The sequence below is a fragment of the Meles meles genome, chromosome 2 (assembly GCF_922984935.1).
Source record: "Meles meles chromosome 2, mMelMel3.1 paternal haplotype, whole genome shotgun sequence".
Taxonomy (NCBI): Eukaryota; Metazoa; Chordata; class Mammalia; order Carnivora; family Mustelidae; genus Meles; species Meles meles.
This window is the reverse complement of record NC_060067.1, coordinates 118643104-118666142: the sequence shown is the minus strand read 5'-3', so window position 1 is coordinate 118666142 and position 23039 is coordinate 118643104. Positions and strand designations below refer to the sequence as shown.

Below are 23039 nucleotides of genomic sequence, written 5' to 3'. Positions count from 1 at the left end.
AAACACTTGCTGTGAAACAGTACAAACATAGTTAATTGTTCTTGGTAAATAAATTACAGTTATTAAATCATTTATCATATGTTAGACCCTATAGTAAACCCTTTTGGTGTGTGTGTTTACTAGATCCTGATGAAAATTCCTTCAGATAGGGGCAACTGTTTATCTTCATGAAGAAACTCAGGTGCAGGGATACCTTACATAATCTGTTTAAGCCACTCTCAAGTCACACAGCTCACGTGTAATGCCAAATTCAAGTCTAGATTTTCTTGAGTCAGAGTCTGCATTCTTAACAGTTATACATTCATTGGGTGTAAATCCCAGCAAGTAAATTACAGTGTTCTTTAAATGTAAATGTAGTCTCATTTACCTAAGCCTGGTTACATGTAGATACAACTTTGGACTTCTTTCACGTGTTAAATTCTATCTAATTTCTGGCCCAAATCCATCCTTTTTGTATGTCTTTTTACTTTCCGTTGTCTCTTCTGGTCACTAAATAACTAAGATCATATAGGGCTGGGTCTCAAGATTACCAGTCTTACTAAATATGCATCAGGACCCCTTCTCTTCCACCAATTTAGACAGGGAACTCCTGTGCTTCCCTACATCCTGCTGTAATAATCTCTTTGAAATGTATTCTCCTTTCCTGTTGTAACAGTTCTCATTATCATGCTAATTTGGCATCACTCCTTCTCTTTTTTCCAAGGAGATTGATTCATACAGATCTCATCAGGGGCAATCTATCTCTGTTTACGTATCATCTTTAGAGTCAAATAATTTTTAATAGTTACCTTCTCTAAAGGTAGGTATTTCTGATATAAGCATTTGTTTGGATTATTTTTTTGTTCATTTGTTGAAAAGACCTTCATGTATTCAGTGTGGCTACATTATTTGCAAATTTAATAATTTGCAAATTAAGCATCCCCGATCAATTATATGGTTTCTGACTCTTTCTGACATCAGCTGGCAATCTCATCTTCTTTCCTGTGATCACCCACGTGGTCCTGATCCGTCAGTTTTTGAATTTATCTCAGGTTGCCCTCATTAACCCTGTGGCTGAAGTGGCCCTGTTCATGTTGTGATAGTGATTTATCTGTTAAAAATGCTTCCATTAGTTCCCCGTTCATTTAAGGGAAAAACAGTAAAACATTTTAGAAATTCACATAAGAATAATTTACACCATAAAGTTAAAGAACGTTGAGGTATAAATTGCATGGCTTTGTAATGGGAATAGTCTGGACAGGAAGGCTTTCCATTGAGCCTCATTTAAATCTGTGGCTAAATGACATAATCAGATAAGATTGTTTTGGAAACTTCTTCAAGCTTTTATTTTATTTAATTTTGATAAAAGTTCATCAATGCCCTTTGATATATTTACATATAATTTATTTTCTGCCATCAGGTTCTTAATGTTGAAAAATTGTTACCGAGAGAATATTTGGTTTCTGTGAGTTTCCTTCTTCTTGCATCCCATGTTGTAGATTTTCTTTTCAGCATGATCATTTAGGCTCTATCTGGCTTGGATCTAGCTGAGGTCAGATTTACTTCATGCAACATTCTGCACAAACCTTTCAGATATTGATCATTGTTTTTAAGTTGCAATTAAAATGTATACTTTGGGGAGGTTCATCATAAGGGATTGGAATACTGATCTTGATTTATTTATGCCCCCCCCCAATATTATTAGGAGACTTTTAAAATGGAGTAATTCGGGCAGATTTTGATAAGTAGCTCATTTTTGTAATCACTTTACGCCCCACTTGCTTGAATGCATTGCATCAGAAAAGGAAGAAACTGGAAATATATTCAGTATCAGGAATAGTGCTAAGTTTATTTCTGATGTTGCACCTTCTTATACTTAAAATAATTATTAACTATATTCTAGCTCATGCTACTGGTAAATGGTAGAGCTTGGATTTGAAATCCTTTTTTTTTTTTGGTTTTTGTTTTTGCTTATTGCTTATTGCATGTGTGTGTGAGTGTTTTCTGTTTGTTTAGTTTCATAAACTAAACATCACGAGTTTGGAGAGAAAGACAAATGATACTTAGGACTGTCTCAGATGTGGGCTGTCAGGTGACCTCATCTTTGGCTTATGGTGACAAAATACGAGGGGTATTCAAATTCTAGGAAAATATTTGAAGAAATGTTGGGAAAGAAAAAGATGAAGGGGGTTTTGTTTTGTTCTCTTACTTGCACAGATAGACATAGCTCTCTGTGTATGTGGTATTCAGTTTCCAAGGTGATTGGTTTGAAACCCTGCAAGGTCTTTGTATGCCTTCATATAATGCCTTTGAAATCATAAAAGAAAGTGTGTGTGTATGTGTGTGCATGTGTCTTTCAGCATTTATTTTACATTTACTCTATTTTAAATAGGTAACATTAGCAATGCATATAGCCCCTTTAGCTAGAATTTGTATTTTTCTGAACCATGTCAAATAAGATTCACCTCTCATTTTATTCAGAATAGATCTACTGTATGATGTTGCACTCTCAAGGGTAATGACAGTGTTTGCTAAAGTTACAGAGATCACTGAATAAAGTACTTCTGGGTTTTTTTTTGTTGTTGTTGTTGTTAAATTCTGGTGTTAAAGAGCTAAGGTTACCATTCAGTTGAGATCAAACTGAATTTCACATCACTTTCAGTAGGGTCAAGTTGTGCATCTGTGTAGTGGTATTGTCTACAATAGTCTAATTTTTGTTTTTTTCATATTGCTTTAAAGGTATAGTTAGAAGACACTCTTCTTATATAACAAATTTGTTTTCCTTGAGAAAATAATGTTCATAGTAATAAAGGCCCCTGGAAGATGGGCAGGTCTAGTTCAACCTATATTTTTTTAGGATCTGTTATAATTGAGGTGATATGAACCAAGAAATATTATATAAAATATAAATATTCTTCTGAACCAAGAAATATTAGAGGGGAACTGAGAAAATATGTTTATTCTCTCTGACTTGGAAATTTATAAAAATATATGAAAATATACACAAGGTTTATTAAGAAATTAAAAGGTGATTGTCACTATAAAATTATAATAAAATTAACATGTTGCAGTCTTTCATTAATAGTTAATATGATGATATATTGTTTTATTCCACTTGTTCAGCATTGTTTTCTAGAGCATTTTCAGATGTTAGCAAATTTTAGATTGTTGAATGATTTTACAGTTGGAAAGGCTTTCAGTTAACATATGAATCTCTAAAAGTTGTTATTTAATATAATTAACCTCAAAATTGCAGCATTTGTTTATGGTAGTGAGGCAGAAAATAGGTTTATTTAGGTTTGAAATACCAATGTATTGAAGTTAAAACTTTATCTCCTGAAATCTGTTTACTCTACAGGTACTAATTATGTATTATATTAGACACTTGGGTCTCAAAGCAAAGCAAAGATGCCCTAGTGTTCAATCTCTCCCAAATAAATAAAATCTTAAAAAAATAATAATACATTTTTTTCATGATTTCACTCTTACCGATGCTTTAGTTAACATCATTCTCAATTGTGATTTTTCATTAATGTGCATGATTTGTTTCCAGTCAGTGCCTAGTGAAGAATTTTGTCATAATTGGAGCATTACTAACCATTATGATTTTTAGCTGGTGGTGAATCTATAGTTATAAATGCATTAATTTCAAGATATTTACCATTATTACTGGATATTTTCAGTACTTGTGTATATTGAAATATTTCTTGACTTTTTTTTTAAACATTTCTTGCTCTTGTGTCAGCATTTATTTATTTTATTTTTTTTGTATCCACCTTGGAAATTGGAAATTGGTTAACTTAGATTTAACCTTGGAGGCAAATTAGGTATTTTTAATTTTTGAGATTTTTAAGAGCCCAAGTGTCTTTGTTTATATTTTAAACTTTATTCTCCCAAAGGCTTTCAAGAATATGTAGATATTTTGGGAGTGTTTTACACATAGTTTGATTTAAATTCAAATTTAGTGATGCAAGTAGAAATCATTTAATAAAAATGATCTAATGCAAATCTGTTAGATTTTATATTATTAAACAAAATACTAAATATTTTCTAACGTGAATGTGAAAGGGAATGTTTTTCATTTTTCTAACATACTTCTTTAAGACCATGAAGATATTTCACTTGTTCAATCTCATAATCTTTCTGTAAGAATGATAAAATGGAGGGCTGGTCATTTTATGTAGTATTTGCTACTGTTCAGTTAGGTAGTTTTGGTTGCAAAAAACAAAAAATGAAAGTCTGATTCAAGTTGATGCAGGGGGTGTATACATTACAGTTAAGGAATTATGTGAAATATAGAAACAAAACAAAACAAAGCAAAACAGGAACCAATCACAGCACTTTATGAAAATCAGTGAAACATGGCAGTCATCAGAATGGCAAGACTGACCATATAAGATACAAGTAGGCATCTCTGAAATGGGAGCATAGTGGGACCTTCAGCAGCACAAGGCTTGGCTCTTTCAACTATTGAAGGCAGAATTACTATGCTGATTCTGAGCGGATCCTGTGGTTACATAAAGATTAGTTTCTTATTCCTGCTTTACCACTTATTAGCTGAATGACAGAAAGTTACCTTTCTGCTGTAAAATGACGATGGTAATATTATCTGCTTCTGCAGTTAGAAGCATTACAAGAGATAATCTGAGTCAGAAAAGTACTTGGTACATCACAGTTAATGAGCTGTACAACTGCCACCTTCACCTTCTCTTCCTTTTCGTCATCATCAGCACCCTGACATTAATACGGTTCATAAATTTTCAGTGCTTCTGCTTTTGTCAGTACGTATTCTTACTTGTCTCAACATTACCAGTTTAATTAGTTGTCATTCAGGTCTTGTCTTCAACTCAAAGTCACAGTTTCCTCATAACCTTACCTTGTTTATAACCCTGTACTGTGTCCTTTGTGGTTTAGTTTCCTCTGCCAGAGGCCTGATTATCTCTAACTGCCCCCAAATCAAACTCCAAGGAGAATACTTCCTAAAATTTTGTTTTTCTTTGACTGAAGATTCTAGTGTCAGATCATCCCTTGGTCTTGTCTGTGATTGTTAAGTTCAGATCAGTAACCTGTTGAGTCCTGTGATGTATCTGCTACTGGCAATAGAGGTAGAGGTGGGGCTTTTTACCCAGAAAGCAGTGATTATGGCAGTCTCATGCCTACTACATCTAAAACAGTAGACATAGAAAGTTAGGATCAAACAACTTACCAAATTATAGAACTAGTGGGAGGAGTAAAGCTGGGTCTTGAATAGTGATCTTGTATCTCCCGACCCAATGATCTTTTCAACAGACTAAGCATTCTTGGTAATCTTGAAATATTTGAGCCATTATAAAATTGCTGTGCAAATTATTGGATAATCGTGCTACTTAAAATTTCAAAAAAATCCTTAAGTATCAGAATTTTATTATTTATTATTTTAGTATAAACTGAATTCTGTTCCATGTCCTGAAAAACAGTGTTTTGTTTTAAAACGTCTTGATTTTTATAATTTATAATTGAATGCTACTGACTTGTTCTTTTTGTTTTAACTTTTCTTTAGGCTGCTAAGTTGGCTCTCACAGTGCAAGCCTTGGAGTCCCAATGGGGGACTCAGGATCAAGACGATCTACCCTGGTCTCCCGGTTGCCAATATTCAGAAGAAGTATTAGCAGAAGACATGATTCTCTTCCTTCCTCACCCTCCTCCAGTAATACAGTTGGTGTCCACAGTTCCTCTCCTTCCAGCACTAACTCAAGCTCAGGTAGCACAGGTAAACGCAGGAGCATATTCCGTACTCCTTCCATTAGTTTCCACCATAAGAAGGGGAGTGAACCTAAGCAAGACTCTACCAACCAGAACCTTAGTATTTCAAATGGTGCTCAATCTGGTCATAGCAGTATGCCAAAACTGAGTTTGGAGGAACATATTAAAACCAGGGGAAGACATTCTGTTGGTTTTAGCAGTTCACGGAATAAGAAGATAACAAGATCTTTAACAGAAGATTTTGAAAGGGAAAAGGAGCACTCAACTAGTAAGAATGTTTTTATAAATTGCCTAAGTTCCGGCAAAAGTGAGGGGGATGATTCTGGATTCACGGAGGAACAAACTCGCCGTTCTGTTAGGCAGTCAACAAAGAAGCTACTTACTAAATCCTTTTCATCTCACTATAAGTTTTCGAAAGCAGTTCCACAGAGTCAATCCATTTCACTGGTACAACAGTCCGGATTCTCATTGGAAATCACACAGTACCAAGAGAGAGAACCTGTATTAGTAAGAGCTTCTCCATCTTGTTCTGTGGATGTAACAGAACGGGCAGGAAGTTCTTTACAGTCTCCATTGCTTTCTGCTGATCTTACAACAGCTCAGACACCTTCAGAGTTCTTAGCCTTGACTGAAGATTCTGTGTCTGAAGTGGATGCATTTCCTAAAAGTGGAAGCATGGCATCCCACTGTGACAACTTTGGCCACAATGATTCTACCTCTCAGATCTCTTCCAATCCTGCTGCTGTTACAAAGACAACAATAGACCTTACGGGAACTGTTCCCTGTGCAATTATGTCTCCTGGAAAATACAGGTTAGAAGGCCGGTGTAGCACTGAATCTAATTCCTTATTAGAAACCTCTGCTGCTAATCAGAAGGAAGTGTTATTGCAAATCACCGAACTACCTGTTATGAATGGGAACAACTCAGAGACTCACCTATCAGGAGATATGCAAAGAGAAGAACATATGGTAGTACAAAATGGTGAAACAATGTTGGCGACAAGCTCCCCAAGGAAACTTGGATTTTATGAGCAACATAAAGCGATAGCGGACCGTGTTAAAGGGATTCATCCTGTTTCAGATTCAAGGATAATACCCTCTTCTGGTGATCATCATATTTTTAACAAAACATCCTATGGATATGAATCAAACCCTGCCAAAGGTATGGTCAGTTTCTTTGTATTGTAAATATGAAATATAAATTTCATTCTAATTTATTTAATTTTCTTATTCCAGCTTATGAATAGAAACCACCTTTTCCTTATTTTCCACTCTCTAGTCTTTTTTCTTATTTATAATTTGTCTTAAATCTTTTCTGTACTTGATTTTAAACTTATTTTACTTGTATTATGCTAAAATGTAATTCAGCAATATTACTCATTTTTCTTAGTTGTCTTGTCCAGATCCTGGCCCTCAGAAGAGAGAGGAAAGAAATTAATTTTATTTGGAATGTGGCTTTATCTAAAATAAGAATTTCCTTTTTTAAAGGAAATGGTAGAGTGCTCGTGTTTTTTAGTCAATGAAATTAATTTTATTTCTTAGTCAATGAAATGGATATATTCCAGCCAAAATCACTATAAAAGAAATTTGCATAATTTAAATTCTACTTCCTTTTTTAACAAAACTTGAATTATTAAGTAGGATCTATGTTTCAGCACTAATAAATATAAATCTTTAAATATAATAGGCTTGTAAGATTTAAAAATACTGTCCTGGATCCTGGAGACTGGTTCTAACCTGCCTCTGTCATTAAATACCTGTGTAACACTGGGTACTTTCTCTTTGATTAAAAAAAGGGGGGCGGGATGGGTGGCTGAATTATTCCAGTATGTCTTTTAACAGAAAACTTCATTATTTAAATTTCATTTAAGAAAACTGTTGAATGTATGCCACCTACTGGGCTGTATTTGACATTATTTTTATCATTTTTTTTTTCTCTGCTGTGATTCCTACTACCTCTGCTGCTGCTGTTGCTACTCCTACTATTCCTATTACTGCTACTACTACTACTGGCAACCAGTTCTCCCAACATTGAATGCTTCTTATGTCTTATCATTATTATTTCCAATTCTGTGGACTTTGGATACATTAATTCATCAAATTTTCACATGATTGTAGTCACTACAATCATGACCACCCATTTTACAGATAAAATAATTGGAACACAGATACATTAAGTAATGTGTCTGAAGTCACAACATTAGTAGATAATTGTTTGGGATACAAACCCTATGAGACAGGCATTAGTGTTCTCCACTTTACAAATATGTAAACTGAGACCAAGGGGTCATATAGCTGTTAAGTGGCAAAGGTCAAATTACAACTATCTCAGTTCAAAACTCAGGCTCTTAGTGACCTGGCTTCGTGATGTCATGATCCCAGCTCTTTCTAAAACATTAAGAATAATACTAAAGTATTACATAAAATTTATAGTAAGCCAAATTATATATCAGAGTGTCAAGAATCTTAAGATTATATGATTAATCCAATTAGTCCCTCCATGAATATAACAATTTAAAAGTTTTGTTTTCTTAAAGATTTTATTTATTTATTTTTGTGAGAGAGCAAGGGAATGAGAGAGCACAGGCACAGGGAGGGACAGAGGGAGAAGCAGACTTCCCACTGAGCAGGGAGTCCAATTCCAGGACCCTGAGATCATGACCCGAATCAAGGGCAGCTGCTTAACCGACTGAGGCACCCAGGTGCCCAATTTTAAAGTTTTAAATGCATGAGTGAATTCTCTAGCTGTATAATTGTGCAGCCCAATATTTTTCACATTTGATACAAGATCATTTTTATGCATCTGCCTACTTTTAAAATTTTTTGATCTTGGTAGTCTTGTTTGTACTTATGGCTTTAATTATACCTTTAGTTAATTCTTTAATTATAGTATAGTAATAATAAGAACAATGCTGATTGATGATGGTCAGCCTTTTTGTACACTTAATGTATGCAATTTATTTGCATTGTTTCATTTAATCTTCTTTTAACATTTATTTTTAACTTATTTTTAAAAATTTAATTATAGTGTACTTAACATACAGGTTCTATTAGTTTTGGGTATACAATATAGTGATTCATCAATCCCTCATCTTACTCAGTACTCATCAAGATAAGTATCTTTTTTTTTTTTTTAAAGATTTTATTTATTTATTTGACAGGCAGAGATCACAAGTAGGCAGAGAGGCAGGCAGAGAAAGAGGGGAGCCGAGCTCTCTCTTTGCCTAGCAGAGAGCCCCATGCAGGGCTTGATCCCAGGACCCTGGGATCATGATCTGTGCCAAAGGCAGAGGCTTTAACCCACTGAGCCCCCCAGGCGCCCCAAGATAAGTATCGTTTAATCTTTTTTTTTTTAAGGTTTTATTATTTATGTGACAGAGATCACAAGCAGGCAGAGAGGCAGGCAGAGAGAAGGAGGGAAGCAGGCTTCCCGCTGAGGAGAGAGCCTCATATGGGACTGAATCCTAGGACCCTGAGATCATGACCTGAGCCGAAGGCAGAGGCTTAACCCACTGAGCCACCCAGGTGCCCCAGTATCGTTTAATCATAATGAAAGTTTTATATGGCAATTATTAATAATTAAGGGTTAAGTTAAACAACTATGAAATCACACTGTTAGCAAATGGTGGATCTCAAATTGGAATTTAGGCAGTTTTTAAAAGAAATAGCACCAAAAAAAGAGTAGAAATGTACTTATCCTGGTTATCTCTAATTCTTATTTAGAAACAATCATTTGCCTCGATGCCAAATTGAATGCTATATATACTTATCTCTGTGGGAATATCTTGCTGACTATTAATCTGTTGACTAAGATCCTAATTGTGAGCCATTTAACACATTAAAATGATTTTGATGAATTTGATAATGTGTTCCTGGTTCTTGGGACATTAGCTGTTTATTTGTGTTATCTGCAACTTGTAAAAAAGAAAGGGATAGACAAATAAGCTGGTAATGTCAACAAGGAAAAGATAATAGTATTCTGTCCTTCAGTATGTGGAGAGGTTCTTGTGCCATTCATAAAGATCCTATAATTTGGAAGTTAAACATTTTAAAACCTGTTAAGTAAATAAATGTATTTTATGCAAGAAAGAATTGCTGTGTACACTAAATTCCATAATACTGAATTTATTCTGTGTTTATTATGGAAGATGTTTAAGCTAGTATTTAATACATACCTGAATGTCTGGGGTATATAGTCATATAAAAAATAATATAAAGTTGAGCTCTTTATTTTTCTATTCATTGTTGATGAACATTTAGATTGTTTACATACTTAGATATTATACATGATGCTTCTATAAACATGGAGTATGGCTATCTCTTTGAGCTAATGATTTCATTTCCTTTGGATATATACCCAGAAATGGAATTCCTGCATCATGTGGTAACTTTATTTTTAATTTCTTGAATAAACTCCATACTTTTCTCCATAGTGGCTGTACCACTTTGCATCCCCACCATCAGTGTTTAAAGGTTCCCTTTTCTTAACAGCATTGACAATGCGTGTTCTCTTTTGACTTTTTACTACTAGCCATCCTAACTGGTGTGATGTGATATCTCGTGGTTTTGATTTACCTTTCCGTAGTGAACAGTGATGCAGAACACCTTTTCATATACCTGTTGAGTTAGTATGAGTTCCTTGTATATTTTGGATGTTAATCCCTTATAGGATATGCTATTTGAAAATTTATTTTCTCCCATTCTATAATCTGTCTTTTCATTTTGTTGATTGTTTACTTCGCTTGCAGAAGCTTTTCACTTTGAAATAGTCCCAGTTGTTTATTTTTGCTTTTGTTGCTTTTGCTTTTGCTTTTGGTGTGAAACCCAAGAAGTCATTGTCAAGACCAATGTCACGGAGCTTACCTCTACTTTTTTTTCTAGGAGTTTTATAATTTCAGGCCTTATGTTCAAATCTTTAATTCATTTTGAGATTTTTTTTTTTGTATGCTATAAGATGGGGTTCTAGGTTCATTCATTTACATATGGCTCTTCAGTTTTTCCAACACCATTTACTGAAGAGACTCTCCTTCCTGCATTGCATATTCTTGGGTCCTTTGACAAAAATTAATTGCTCATATGTGTGGTTTTATTTCTGGGGTCTTTATTCTGTCCCATTGATCCATGTATCTGTTTTTATGCCAATACTGTACTGTTCGATTACTATAGCTTGGTAGTATAGAGTGACAGCAGTGTGACACCTTCAGCTGTGTTCTTTCTCAGGATTGCTTTGGCTGTCTGAGGTCTTTTGCAGTTCTTTTGTAGAATTGCTTTTGTATTTCCGTGAGAAACAGCATTATAATTTTGATAGGGATTGCACTGAATCTGTAGATTGCTTGAAGAAGTAAGGACATTCTAACAATATTAATTCCTCCAGTCTATGAACACAGAATATCTTTCCATTTATTTATGTATTCTTCAACTTCTTTCTTTCATCAGTGTCTTATAGTTTCCCGTGTAGTGATATTTCCCTTCCTTGGTTAAATTTGTTTCTAAGCATTTTATCCTTCTTGTTGATACTACAAATGGGATTGTTTTCTTAATTTCACTTTCTGATCATTGTTTATAGCTTGGCCTCAGGTCTCACAAAGACCCTTTTAAGTATGGTGAGCAGGGTATCAATCAGGGTAGCATATTAGCGAAGAGTTGAAGGTGATGAGGGATACACAAATATTTAAGAGAAATATAACTGTGCAAAGCCTATGAGATAAAATTCATGGGACTGCAGTGTGCCTGCAGTGTTCTAGCAACTGCTAGAGGGTGTGGAGGAGGGCACAGCAGAAGGTGATGCTAGAGAGGTAAACAGGTGAACATAGGGAGGCCCTTAATGGAGGGACAGAATAGGGTCAGATCACAAGGCAACTTATGTTGGGAAAATATCAACTCTGTGACTAGAAGAGTGATCATGACCAATGTCACTTATGTCTTCAGTGTATCATTCTGGTTACCATGTGGAAAGCAGGCTGTGTTTTTTGAAGAGAGAGAGGTAAGTGAGAATGGGCAAAAGCAGGAGACCGTTTAAGTATTATAGTAACCCAAGCTAGGGTTGGTAGAGTTTGGTCCAGGATGCATTGGTGGGGAAGGTAGTAAGAAGTGATCAGATTCTGTATACAATTTAAAGGTAATTAGGACAGGATTTGATTATGCGATTTTTGTGAGATATGGAGAAGCCAAGGATGACTATGAAGGTTTTGAGCTTTGAAGTGATTACATGATTAAGTAGACTAAATTTACCATTACTAATTAAAAATTTTTTGTATGATAGAGAGTTTTTGAATGACGCTAAGAGTTTCTCATTTTTTTCAATGGAACATTTGTAAAAACTACATTTAAGCATTTGTATTCATTTTTATTTATTTATCTATTTTCACAGTTCTTGCCAGTAGCTTCAGTCCATATCGTGAAGGAAGATTTATAGAAAGGCGACTGCGATCCTCTTCTGAAGGAACTGCAGGGAGCAGCAGGATGATTTTGAAACCAAAAGATGGAAATGTAGAAGAAGTGAGTAGTAGTCTAAGAAAGCAAAGAGCAGGTTCATCATCTTCAAAAATGAACAGCATGGTAAGTGTATGTGTATACTTACATTAATTAAGATAATTACGTATGTGCCTGAGGTATTTATGCCTCTTGCAAAATGAAAACAGACTGACAAAAAATAGACAGACTAAAGAATAGATACTTCATGTTTGAAGGGAAAATTGGTCTCCTTAGTTGACGTCCCAAGTTAGAGAGGCTGTGTTTTCACTTGAGATTCTTACGTGTCGTGACAGAGAGTAGTACACCTGACGGTTATCCTTAATTCCTATCTTCCTTGCTTCCATAGAAGGTTTGATATTCTCTCTTCTAGAACAAGACCCTGGGATACACAAACTAAGAAAAAATGCTGATCATCGTGAGGGTACCCTTCAGTAACCATTCTTTCACACCATCTCTCTACCCTATAGCCTCTCTAAAAACGTCCAGTTATAAGCCACACTTGTCACTACCACCCATTGACCCCTTGGTGGATCCTGCCCTGCCTGTCCTTTTACAGTGGCCTGTCCACACAGAATGAGGAGCCTTTGGGGTCAGGACAAAATGCCCATCCAAAGCTTTGACACATTCTAGGTAACCAGGATTCCAGATTCCTTGTCTAAACTGCAGGAACCTTCAGGTGAGGGTGAAGGTAGCGTGCGTATAGGGGAGCCGGGTCTGAGCTTGCACTTGGGGACTGTGGTGTCTAGAGGCATGTGTATGACGCTCCTTCAGAGTGAGAGATAAAACCAGGTGGGAAGAGGTGATGAGTAGACTATAGCCCAGGAGGTCCAGAAGGCCTTCCATCACATAAATATTGGGCTGGGCTTGATTTTTGGAGTTCTCTTTGCTTTCTCACAAATGTTTCCGTTTTTAGCAGTGTTTTTGATTCTTGATATTTAACAGTGTTTTCTAAAAATGATCTATCTACCTGTCTACCTAACTACCTACCTTCCTTCCTTCCTATTCATGGGTATGTGTGAAAAATACTCAAAACTAAATTACTTGTATATTTTATCTCTGTGTATTTTACGTGATTTGGTTTCAAATGAAAATAGTTCATCCAATTTTAACAATTGTATTGTGAAGAAGTCTTAAGTTACTGAGGCAACACTGAGTGAGAGCAAAACCACTGTACTTGAAGTTAAAAGTTCTAACAATTAGGTCAGGTTTGGACAGATCTTACTCTTGGGCAAATCAGTAACTACAAAACAACAAATGATAGTTGACTTTTGTTTCCATTATACTAAAAAATGATTGTGTGTTTATGTTTATATTTATAGAGAGAAAGATCCAGTATTATATTTCATCTTTTTTTGGGGGGTGATGTTTTATTATTATTACTGTTGCTTTTAATTTTTTTAATTTTTTAATTTTTATAAACATATATAAATATATATATGTGTGTGTGTGTGTGTGTGTGTGTGTGTGTGTGTATATATATATATAAAATTATTATTAGCCCCAGGGGTACAGGTCTGTGAATTGCCAGGTTTACACAGTTCACAGCACTCACCATAGCACATACCCTCCCCAATATCCATAACTCCACCACCCTCTCCCTACCCCCCTCCTCCCCGCAAACCTCTGTTTGTTGTGTGAGATTAAGAGTCTCTTATGGTTTGTCTCCCTCCCAATCTCATCTTGTTTCCTTTATTCTTTTCCGACCCTCCAAACCACCCACGTTGCATCTCCACTTCCTCATCTCAGGGAGATCGTATGATAGTTATCTTTTTCCGATTGACTTATTTGGCTAAGCATAATACTGTCTAGTTCCATCCACGTCGTCGTAAGTGGCAAGATTTCATTTCTTTTATGGCTGCACAGTATTCCATTGTATATCTATATATACCTCATCTTCTTTATTTATTCATCTGTTGATGGACATCTAGGTTCTTTCCATAGTTTGCCTATTGTGGACATTGCTGCTATAAACATTCGGGTGCGCGTGCCCCTCTCTAGAGTAAAAACCCAGTAGTGCTGTTGCTGGGTCATAGGGTAACTCTATTTTCAACTTTTTGAGGAACCTTCATGCTGTTTTCCAGAGTGGTTGCACCAGCTTGCATTCCCACCAACAGTGTAGGAGGGTTCCCCTTTCTCTGCATCCTCGCCAGCATCTGTCATTTCCTGACTTGTTAATTTTAGCCATTCTGACTGGTGTGAGGTGGTATCTCATTGTGGTTTTGATTTGTATTTCCCTGATGCCGAGTGATGTGGAGGACTTGTTCATGTGTCTGTTGGCCATTTGGATGTCTTCTTTGCAGAAATGTCTGTTCATGTCCTCTGCCCATTTCTTGATTGGATTATTTGTTCTTTGGGTGTTGAGTTTGATAAGCTCTTTATAGATTTTGGACACTAGCCCTTTCTCTGATATGTTATTTGCAAATATCTTCTCCCATTCTGTGAGTTGTCTTTTGGTTTTGTTAACTGTTTCCTTTGCTGTGCAAAAGCTTTTGATCTTGATGAAGTCCCAATAGTTCATTTTTGCCCTTGCTTCCCTTGCCTTTGGTGATGTTCCTAGGAGGAAGTTGCTGTGGCTGAGGTTGAAGAGGTTGCTGCCTGTGTTCTCCTCAAAGATTTTGATGGATTCCTGTCTCACATTGAGGTCCTTCATCCATTTTGAGTCTGTTTTCGTGTGGTGTAAGGAAGTGGTCCAATTTCATTTTTCTGCATGTGGCTGTCCAATTTTCCCAGCACCATTTATTGAAGAGGCTGTCTTTTTTTCCATCGGACATTCTTTCCTGCTTTGTCGAAGATTAGTTGACCATAGAGTTGAGGGTCTATTTCTGGGCTCTCTATTCTGTTCCACTGATCTATGTGTCTGTTTTTGTGCCAGGACCATGCTGTCTTGATGATGACAGCTTTGTAATAGAGCTTGAAGTCCGGAATGGTGATGCCACCAGCTTTGCTTTTCTTTTTCAACATTCCTCTGGCTATTTATGAATTTAGTGCTCTTGTATTGCCTGTAAGGTGAAGAGCTGGTTTGGTGTTTACAAATTCTTTTAGTTTCTGTTTGTTCTGGAAGCTTTTTATCTCTCCTTCTATTTTCAATGATAGCCTAGCTGGATATAGCATTCTTGGCTGCTTTTCTCGTTTAGTGCTCTGAATATATCATGCCAGTTCTCTCTGGTGCCAGGTGTCTGTGGATAAGTTTGCTGCCAATCTAATATTTTTACCATTGTATGTTACAGACTTCTTGTCCCGGGCTGCTTTTAGGATTTTCTCTCTATCGCTAAGACTTGTAAATTTTACTATTAGATGACAGGGTGTGGACCTGTTCTTACTGATTTTGAGGAGGATTCGCTGCGCCTCTTGGATTTTGGTGCTTGTTCCCTTTGCCATATTAGGGAAATTCTCTATTATAATTCTCTCCAATATACCTTCGCTCCCCTCTCTCTTTCTTCTTCTTCTGGAATCCTAATTATTCTAATGTTGTTTCGTCTTATGGTATCACTTATCTCTTGAATTCTCCCCTCGTGGTCCAGTAGTTGTTTGTCTCTCTTTTGCTCAGCTTCTTTATTCTCTGTCATTTGGTCTTCTATATCCTAATTCTCTCTTCTGCTTCATTTATTCTAGCAGTAAGAGCCTCCATTTTTGATTGCACCTCATTACTAGCTTTTTTGATTTCAACTTGGTTAGATTTTAGTTCTTTCATTTCTCCAGAAAGAGCTTTTATTTCTCCAAACAGGGTTTTTCTAATATCTTCCATGCCTTTTTCAATCCTGGCTAGCATCCTGAGAATCATCATTCTGAACTCTAGATCTGACATATTACCAATGTCTGTATTGATTAAGTCCCTAGCCTTTGGTATTGCCTCTTGTACTTTTTTTTGTGGGGGGTTTTCCACTTTGTCATTTTATCCAGATAAGAGTATATGAAGTAGGAAATAAAATACTAAAAGGGTTACAAAGATCCCAGGAAAATGTGCTTAAACCAAATCAGAAGAGGCCCCAAGTCACGGGGGGAAAAAAGGGAGCAAAAAGAAGTTCAGAAAAAAAAAATTAAAAAAAGAAAACAAATAAAAAAATATAAAAAATTAATAAATATATATATTAGACTGGTGACTAGAACAGCGTCACCCCCTTAATTTGGGAGTATCTTGGTATCTTAAAAGAAACTACCTCCCAAAATTTTAAAGAATGAAAAACATATAAAAGGGTAAGCACAATGAATGGATGGAATATGACCATAAAGATGAAAATTTTTAAAAAAATTCTAAAAAAGGAGTTGATAAGTTGGTTGGGAGAATAAAGAAAAAGAAAGTGGAGAGAATTTTCTCAGGCTGGAGACTAGAACAAAGCCCGTGCTAGATTTAGGGTGTATTTTGATCTATTAGAAGTTGTACCCCAAATGTTTTTAGAAGAAAAAAAACCCTATGTGTATACAAAGAATAAAGTTAGATACAATGAAGGACAAAATATGACTATAATAATAAAGATTCAAGAAGGATTTTTTTAATGAAATGTATTAAGATAAACTAGTTAAAAGAAGAATGGGTAAAAGTTAAAAAATTAGCAGAAAAAAATTAAATTAAAAAAAATCAATTAACTTTGCAAGACTAAAGAATCATGGGGAGAAAGCCATGAATTCCATGCTTTGCTTTCTCCGCCTCTGGAATTCCACTGTTCTTGGTAAGTGAATGTGGTCTTGGCTGGATTTCTGTTGATCTTCTGGGGGAGGGGCCTGTTGTAGTGATTCTCAAGTATCTTTGCCTGAGGCAGAATTGCACCATGCTTACCAGGGGCCAGGCTAAGTAATCCACTAGGGTTCGCTTTCTGGAGCTTTTGTTACCTGAACACTTTGTGTAGAGTTCTGGAGGACGGAATGAAAATGGTGGCCTCCGGATCTCCAGTCTGGAGGAGCCAAGAGCTCAGGGCCCCACTCCTCAGTGCGCCCTCGGAGAAAAGTTCTCAATCAATCCCATCTCCCTAGTCTCTGGCTGCGCCCCAAGCTCACCCAGCCTGTGACCAAGCTTCTCTGTCTCTGGCACACAGCTCTGCCTGGAGTCTCTGAACCCCGCAGATCCCTGAGCTCCCCCAGGGGGTGTCTCCACAGATCTTGTGGGGTCCCCGCTTACAGAGCAGTGGCTTGTGCCATGGATCATGATGAGGTAATCCCTAGTTGAGAGCTCACTCCTTGGCTCCGTCTTTGTAGTGGGCTTCCCTGCTCTAATACCTGTGAGCTCTGCGACACTCAGATAGCCCTGATCCTTCTGTGACCCCATGGGACCTGAGACCACGCTGTCCCCACGTGGGCTTCACCCCAGTTTAGCCTCTGGAGCGATGTCCCTCAGTGGAACAGACTTTTAAAAGTCCTGATTTTGTGCTCCGTTGCTCCGCTGCTTGCCGGGAGCCGGCCCCTCCCACTGTGGTCTATCTTCCTGTTGCTTTGGATTCACTTTCCAGCCGGTCCTACCTTTCAGAAAGTGGTCGATTTTCTGTTTCTAGAGTTGCTGCTCTTCTTCTCTTCGATCTCCTGTTGGATTTGTAGGTGGATTTGTAGGTGTTCAGAATGGTTTGATAAGCTAACTAGCTGATCTCCTGCTACCTGATGTCAGTCTCAGCCTGCTACTTCTCCGCCATCTTGACTCCTCCCCGCTTTTATTTCTTATAATAGAGAGAGAGAAAGAGAGTGCTTGTGTGTGGACTGGTGGGGAAGAAGAGGAGGGAGCCAGAGGGAGAGACAGAATCTTAAGCAGGCTCCGCACCCAGAATGGAGACCAACAGGGGGCTCAGTCCTATGACCCTGAGATATGGCTTGAGCCTAAATCAAGAGTCAGATTATTAACCAACTGATGCCCCAGTGATATTTTTTAAGTGCAAGAACACGTTAAAAAAGATTTCTCGTTGGGGCACCTAGGTGGCTTGGTTGAGCCTTCGTGATCCCGGACTTACAGGATCGAGTCCCGCATTGGGCTCCCAGCTCCTTGGGGAGTCTGCTTCTCTCTCTGACCTTCTCCTCTCTCATGCTCTCTCTCATTCATTCTCTCTCAAATAAAATCTTAAAAAAAAAAAAAAAGATTTCTGGTTGATGCAACCTTAAAAGTTATGGCTAATGACTTTTCATGAAACATTTCTCTTCACAAAATTCTCATCTTTCCTTCATAGAGATATATTTATATTAATAATTGTACACTGTGTATTAGACTTGCCCAAAGTTGGGCCTTTAACATACTCTATCTCATGTTTTCCATAATATATTTAAATAATTCTCCTTGTAACATCTAAAATTTCTCTTCTTCCCAGATCCACTTTTAGGATTTAAAATTTAAAATGTCAGAACACAAAAATGCGAGTTTGTTCTTTTATTTGAGGCTTTTTAGAGTTTTCAAAAAGTGTCCCTGCAGTGTTATGGATCTGCCACTAGATGGCAGGGTTACATCATTGTCATGGTTAGGGAAAGGCTTTCATTATTAGAAACTTGGTTGAAATATTGTACATATTCATTTCATTTCAATGAAATTTCATTTCATTGAATTTATAGGTCATACTCTTTGAAATAAATACTGATGTTTGAATTTCCATATGAAACCTATCAAAGATTATTTTATGACTTTACTTTTTTCTTTTGGATTTCACAACTAATACCTCATCCTTTTCATTCAGTGTAATCATGAATTTAAAATGGGTAAAATATATTCTTAGATATATTATATATAAAATTAAAATGTGTATTATATATTATTAAAATATATCTTTAAATATTTTTAAAGATAAAATATATCCTTGAAATATATTCCTTATATTTCTGTGTTCATAGCAATATAAGGAACAAATGTTAGGACTTAGAGTCATGCTGGGAAGTAGTTTTAGTTTTATGTGAAAAAGTAACATATATTTAAGAAATTATAGCTTTATTTGTGAACAGTGACACACATTTTCTATATTCCTCTTTGAAAATAATTCAAGAAACTGTATGTATTTAAGAAAACATGTTCAGGGGCGCCTGGGTGGCTCAGTGGTTTAAGCCTCTGCCTTCAGCTCGGGTCATGATCTCAGGGTCCTGGAATCAAGCCCCGCATCGGGCTCTCTGCTCAGTGGGGAGCCTGTTTCTCCCTCTCTCTCTGCCTGCCTCTCTGCCTACTTGTGACCTCTCTGTCAAATAAATAAAATATTAAAAAAAAAAAAGAAAACATGTTCAGTTATTCTTTCCTTTTAGAGCAATAATAATAGGAACATGTATTTTCAATACTTACTTGGACCAAGGGACTGCTCTTAATGCTTCATGTGTATTTTCACATAAAGTCCTTTACTATACTATGAACCAAGTGATGCTATTATTACTCACATTCATAAAAGAGGACAATAAAGCACAGAGAAGATAAACATCTTACCCCAAAATACAGATATAGGTAGAGATAGGATTTAGATTTGGATCCTACCTAACTTTAAACCCTAGATGCTTTGTGAAGAATAAAATAGATTTAAAATTATTTTTTTTGCATTATTTCTGTATAATGAAGTTAACACAGTTAAGGCAGCCTATACTTGCTCTAGGTATAGGCTACAACCCTCTGTAAGGGATACAAAAATGAAACAAAATTTAGTGCTGATTCTGAATTTAAAATGTAGTAGTATTTTTGAAGGGTCAGGGGTGGGAGGTTGGGGCAACCTGAGGGTTTTGAAGGGTCAGGGGTGGGAGGTTGGGGGAACAGGTGGTGGGTAATGGGGAGGGCACGTTTTGCATGGAGCACTGGGTGTTGTGCAAAAAGAATGAATACTGTTACACTGAAAAAATAAATAAAATGGAAAAAAAAATGTAGTAGTATTTACTGATATGTTAATGAACGTATCAATGTATTTACTGAAGGATATCTCATCTAGAAAGGAACTTTGTCACAGAAAAAAAAGATATTCATATTTAGAAGGAACTGGAGTATTTTATCTAGTTTATGCGGATTTAAGTTTACCCATGGAATATAGTTGTATTTATTAAGATGCTGAAGGTTTCTGAATAACCAAAGATATACTCTAACAGGCTAGATAGATCACAATGCTAGTGGTTTTTGTATATTTGGATGGGGATATTTCACTTTGAAGGGAGAGGGGAGGATGCATTAACTCTTTGAACATCAGTGGCTCAGAAGAAATTGGAGTTGGCTTAAATTTATTATAGGAAATCAAAATATATCTGGAAAAATTTGATAAGCATTCACATTTATTATATATTTTCAAGCTTCTTTAAGTAAAGATTTTTCTTCATTTTCCTCTGTTGAGTTACTTTCTTAATAAAATAGTATGGTCAAAAAATTGGAAGGGGAGGCGAACCATAAGAGACTATGGACTCTGAAAAACAACCTGAGGGTTTTGAAGGGGCGGGGGTGGGAGGTTGGGGGAACAGGTGGTGGGTAATAGGGAGGGCACGTTTTGCATGGAGCACTGGGTGTTGTGCAAAAACAATGAATACTGTTATGCTGAAAAAATAAATAAATTAAAAAAAAGGTTAAAAAATATCTTAAAGAGCTTTTCCAAAAATAGGCTCATTCTTTCTAGGAACTTTCCCTTCAGACTGTGGTATATAAATGAATACATTTAAGGAAATGTTATGGTTTCTTGAACAGTTTTACACAGTGACATTTAACTCCATATGTATTTGCAAGATCACCTTGCTCTAAAAAAATTATTAATATGAGGATATATTCAGATGTAATGGACATTCCTATGTAATGGATAATACAGAGACTCTGGCATCCTTACAGCAAGGAAATGCTTGGATGTATGAACGAGGATAAGCTAGGATATGTGATAGCAAATAACCTCTGAATCTTAGTCACTTTCATAGTATGGATTTATTTCTCACTCAGGCTGCATGTTTGTTGTGGAAGGTTCTGGGAGTTCCGTTTAATGTCTCATTCTGTGTCCAAGCTGTTCAACCAGCTACCAATGTGAATATTGCCTTTTACCATTGCAAAAAGAGATCTCAGGAGGTCCTCATCCTAGTAATAATGCTTTGACCTGTGAGAGACTCATTTCACTTTCTCTTACAATTTATTGACTAGTTCTAGTCACTTGGCCCAAACTAGCCACAGAGAGCTCCAGGAAATACATTCTCTTCCTTGTGTCTGGAAGGTGTAGACCAGATATATTTAATGGGCACTAATGACTATCTTATTCTAAAAAAATTTAGTGTATCTCATTTCTTTTAGTTAACTAAAACTTTCTGCTTGTCTTCTCCTTCCCTGGACTGTGATACATGCCTCACCTTGTGCTGGTCATGGTGGTTGAAAAAGATTAAGACATCTTTGAAATGTAAAGATTCATTTATAATTACAGGTTTTGTTTTGGGGATGTGCACTCTTCTTGACCTAAAGTCCTTGAGCTGTCTATATCTAAATTAATTTTATGTGATTACGTTCCTGGCAACCTAACTGAATTTGAAAATATTTATTTTTATTACATTAAAATGCTGATTTGGAAAGTTGCGTTATCTCTAGATTACTCAGCAAATGCATGCACAAAATTGCCCTGATCCGTTTGTACTAAGAGATTCTGACAGCTTTCATTTATGGCTAGTTTTAATCTGATAGCATACTTTCTCTTATTTTCAGTTTGGCATCCTGCTGCCTTTTTGTAGGAACTGTGAATGGCATAGTAAAAACAAACAGACAAACAAACAAAAAACCAACACTAAGTAACCTGTAGGACTTCTTTGGAAGAAGAACAGACCAGATATATATTTGAGGGGAACAAAAAGTTACTTGCAGATTATTAGCTTCTCATGTCCTATTTTAATTCTTGGTATGTTGAGATCCAGAATTTAAGATATTACTGACAATAGTTAGGTAATCTTAAGACTAAGACTTATATTAAATAGTCAAGCACTAAACTGTGCATTCACTTTTCTTCTGGGGCCTACTATTCTCTCCTTTATTAGCTTATCCTTTATTCATTTATTTATCTTATTTATTCACAGTTTTTTTTTTAAGATTTTATTTATTCAATTATTTATTTGTCAGAGGAGAGAGAGAGAGAAAGAGAGAGAGAGAGCAAGCAGGAGAAGTTGCAGGCAGGGTGCCTGATGTGGGACTCATTCCCAGGATTTGGGAATCCTGATCTGAGCCAAAGGCAGATGCTTAACCAGCTGAGCCACCTAGGCATCTCTATTTGTAGTTTCTTTAAATAAATATTTATTGGGGCACCTGGGTGGCTCAGTGGGTTAAGGCCTCTGCCTTCAGCTCAGGTCATGATCCCACGGTCCTGGGATCGAGCCCCACATCGGGCTCTCCGCTCAGCGGGGAGCCTGCTTCCTCCTTTGTCTCTGCCTGCCTATCTGCCTCCTTGTCTGTCAAATAAGTAAATAAAATCTTAAAAAAAAAAACACTGTTAAATAAATATTTATTAAGAACCTGCTCTGAAGATACAAAGAAGACACAGGCCTGTAAAATATTAGAGTTCTAGGTTGGGAGACATTAATGTGATCTTGTCATTGTTTAATAATTTAATAATTTAGATTTAATAATTTAGGTTTAATAATTCTCACTATTTTAAAACTCACAATGTGAGGAGGATGTTTGATTTAGATTGTGGCCATTTGATATCACTGGCCACAATCCAAATCAAGCATTTGAATGTTTGATCCTGAACCACATTCAGGATACGTGAATTTCTGTGCCCCTAATTTTATATGGAGTCTAGCTTGTGTGCTTAACTGACATTATTGTATATATATGTAACTTATATCTTTTGCAAATTTCTACCATGGAGGCCCAGCTGCTAATGTTGAGCAGGTACTCTAAGAGGCAGCAAGAGAAGAAGAAAGTACATTCATGTTCAAAGAATCTGTTTGAAAATACTTCACCTTTACCATCT

The 23039-nt window shown here is 36.4% G+C and overlaps 1 protein-coding gene across 4 annotated transcripts in view; it reads left to right on the top strand.

Annotated features, from left to right (window-relative positions):
* The window catches only part of CCSER1 (coiled-coil serine rich protein 1), an 877572-nt gene that overhangs the window by 139113 nt on the left and 715420 nt on the right, over nucleotides 1-23039 (top strand). For all 4 annotated transcript variants that reach the window (XM_045997844.1, XM_045997841.1, XM_045997843.1 and 1 more), the window contains 2 exons: nucleotides 5519-6883; nucleotides 12092-12279. In XM_045997844.1, the coding sequence (XP_045853800.1) occupies nucleotides 5560-6883; nucleotides 12092-12279 (1512 nt within the window). In that variant the 5' untranslated portion in view covers nucleotides 5519-5559. The remainder of the gene's footprint in view (nucleotides 1-5518; nucleotides 6884-12091; nucleotides 12280-23039) is intronic.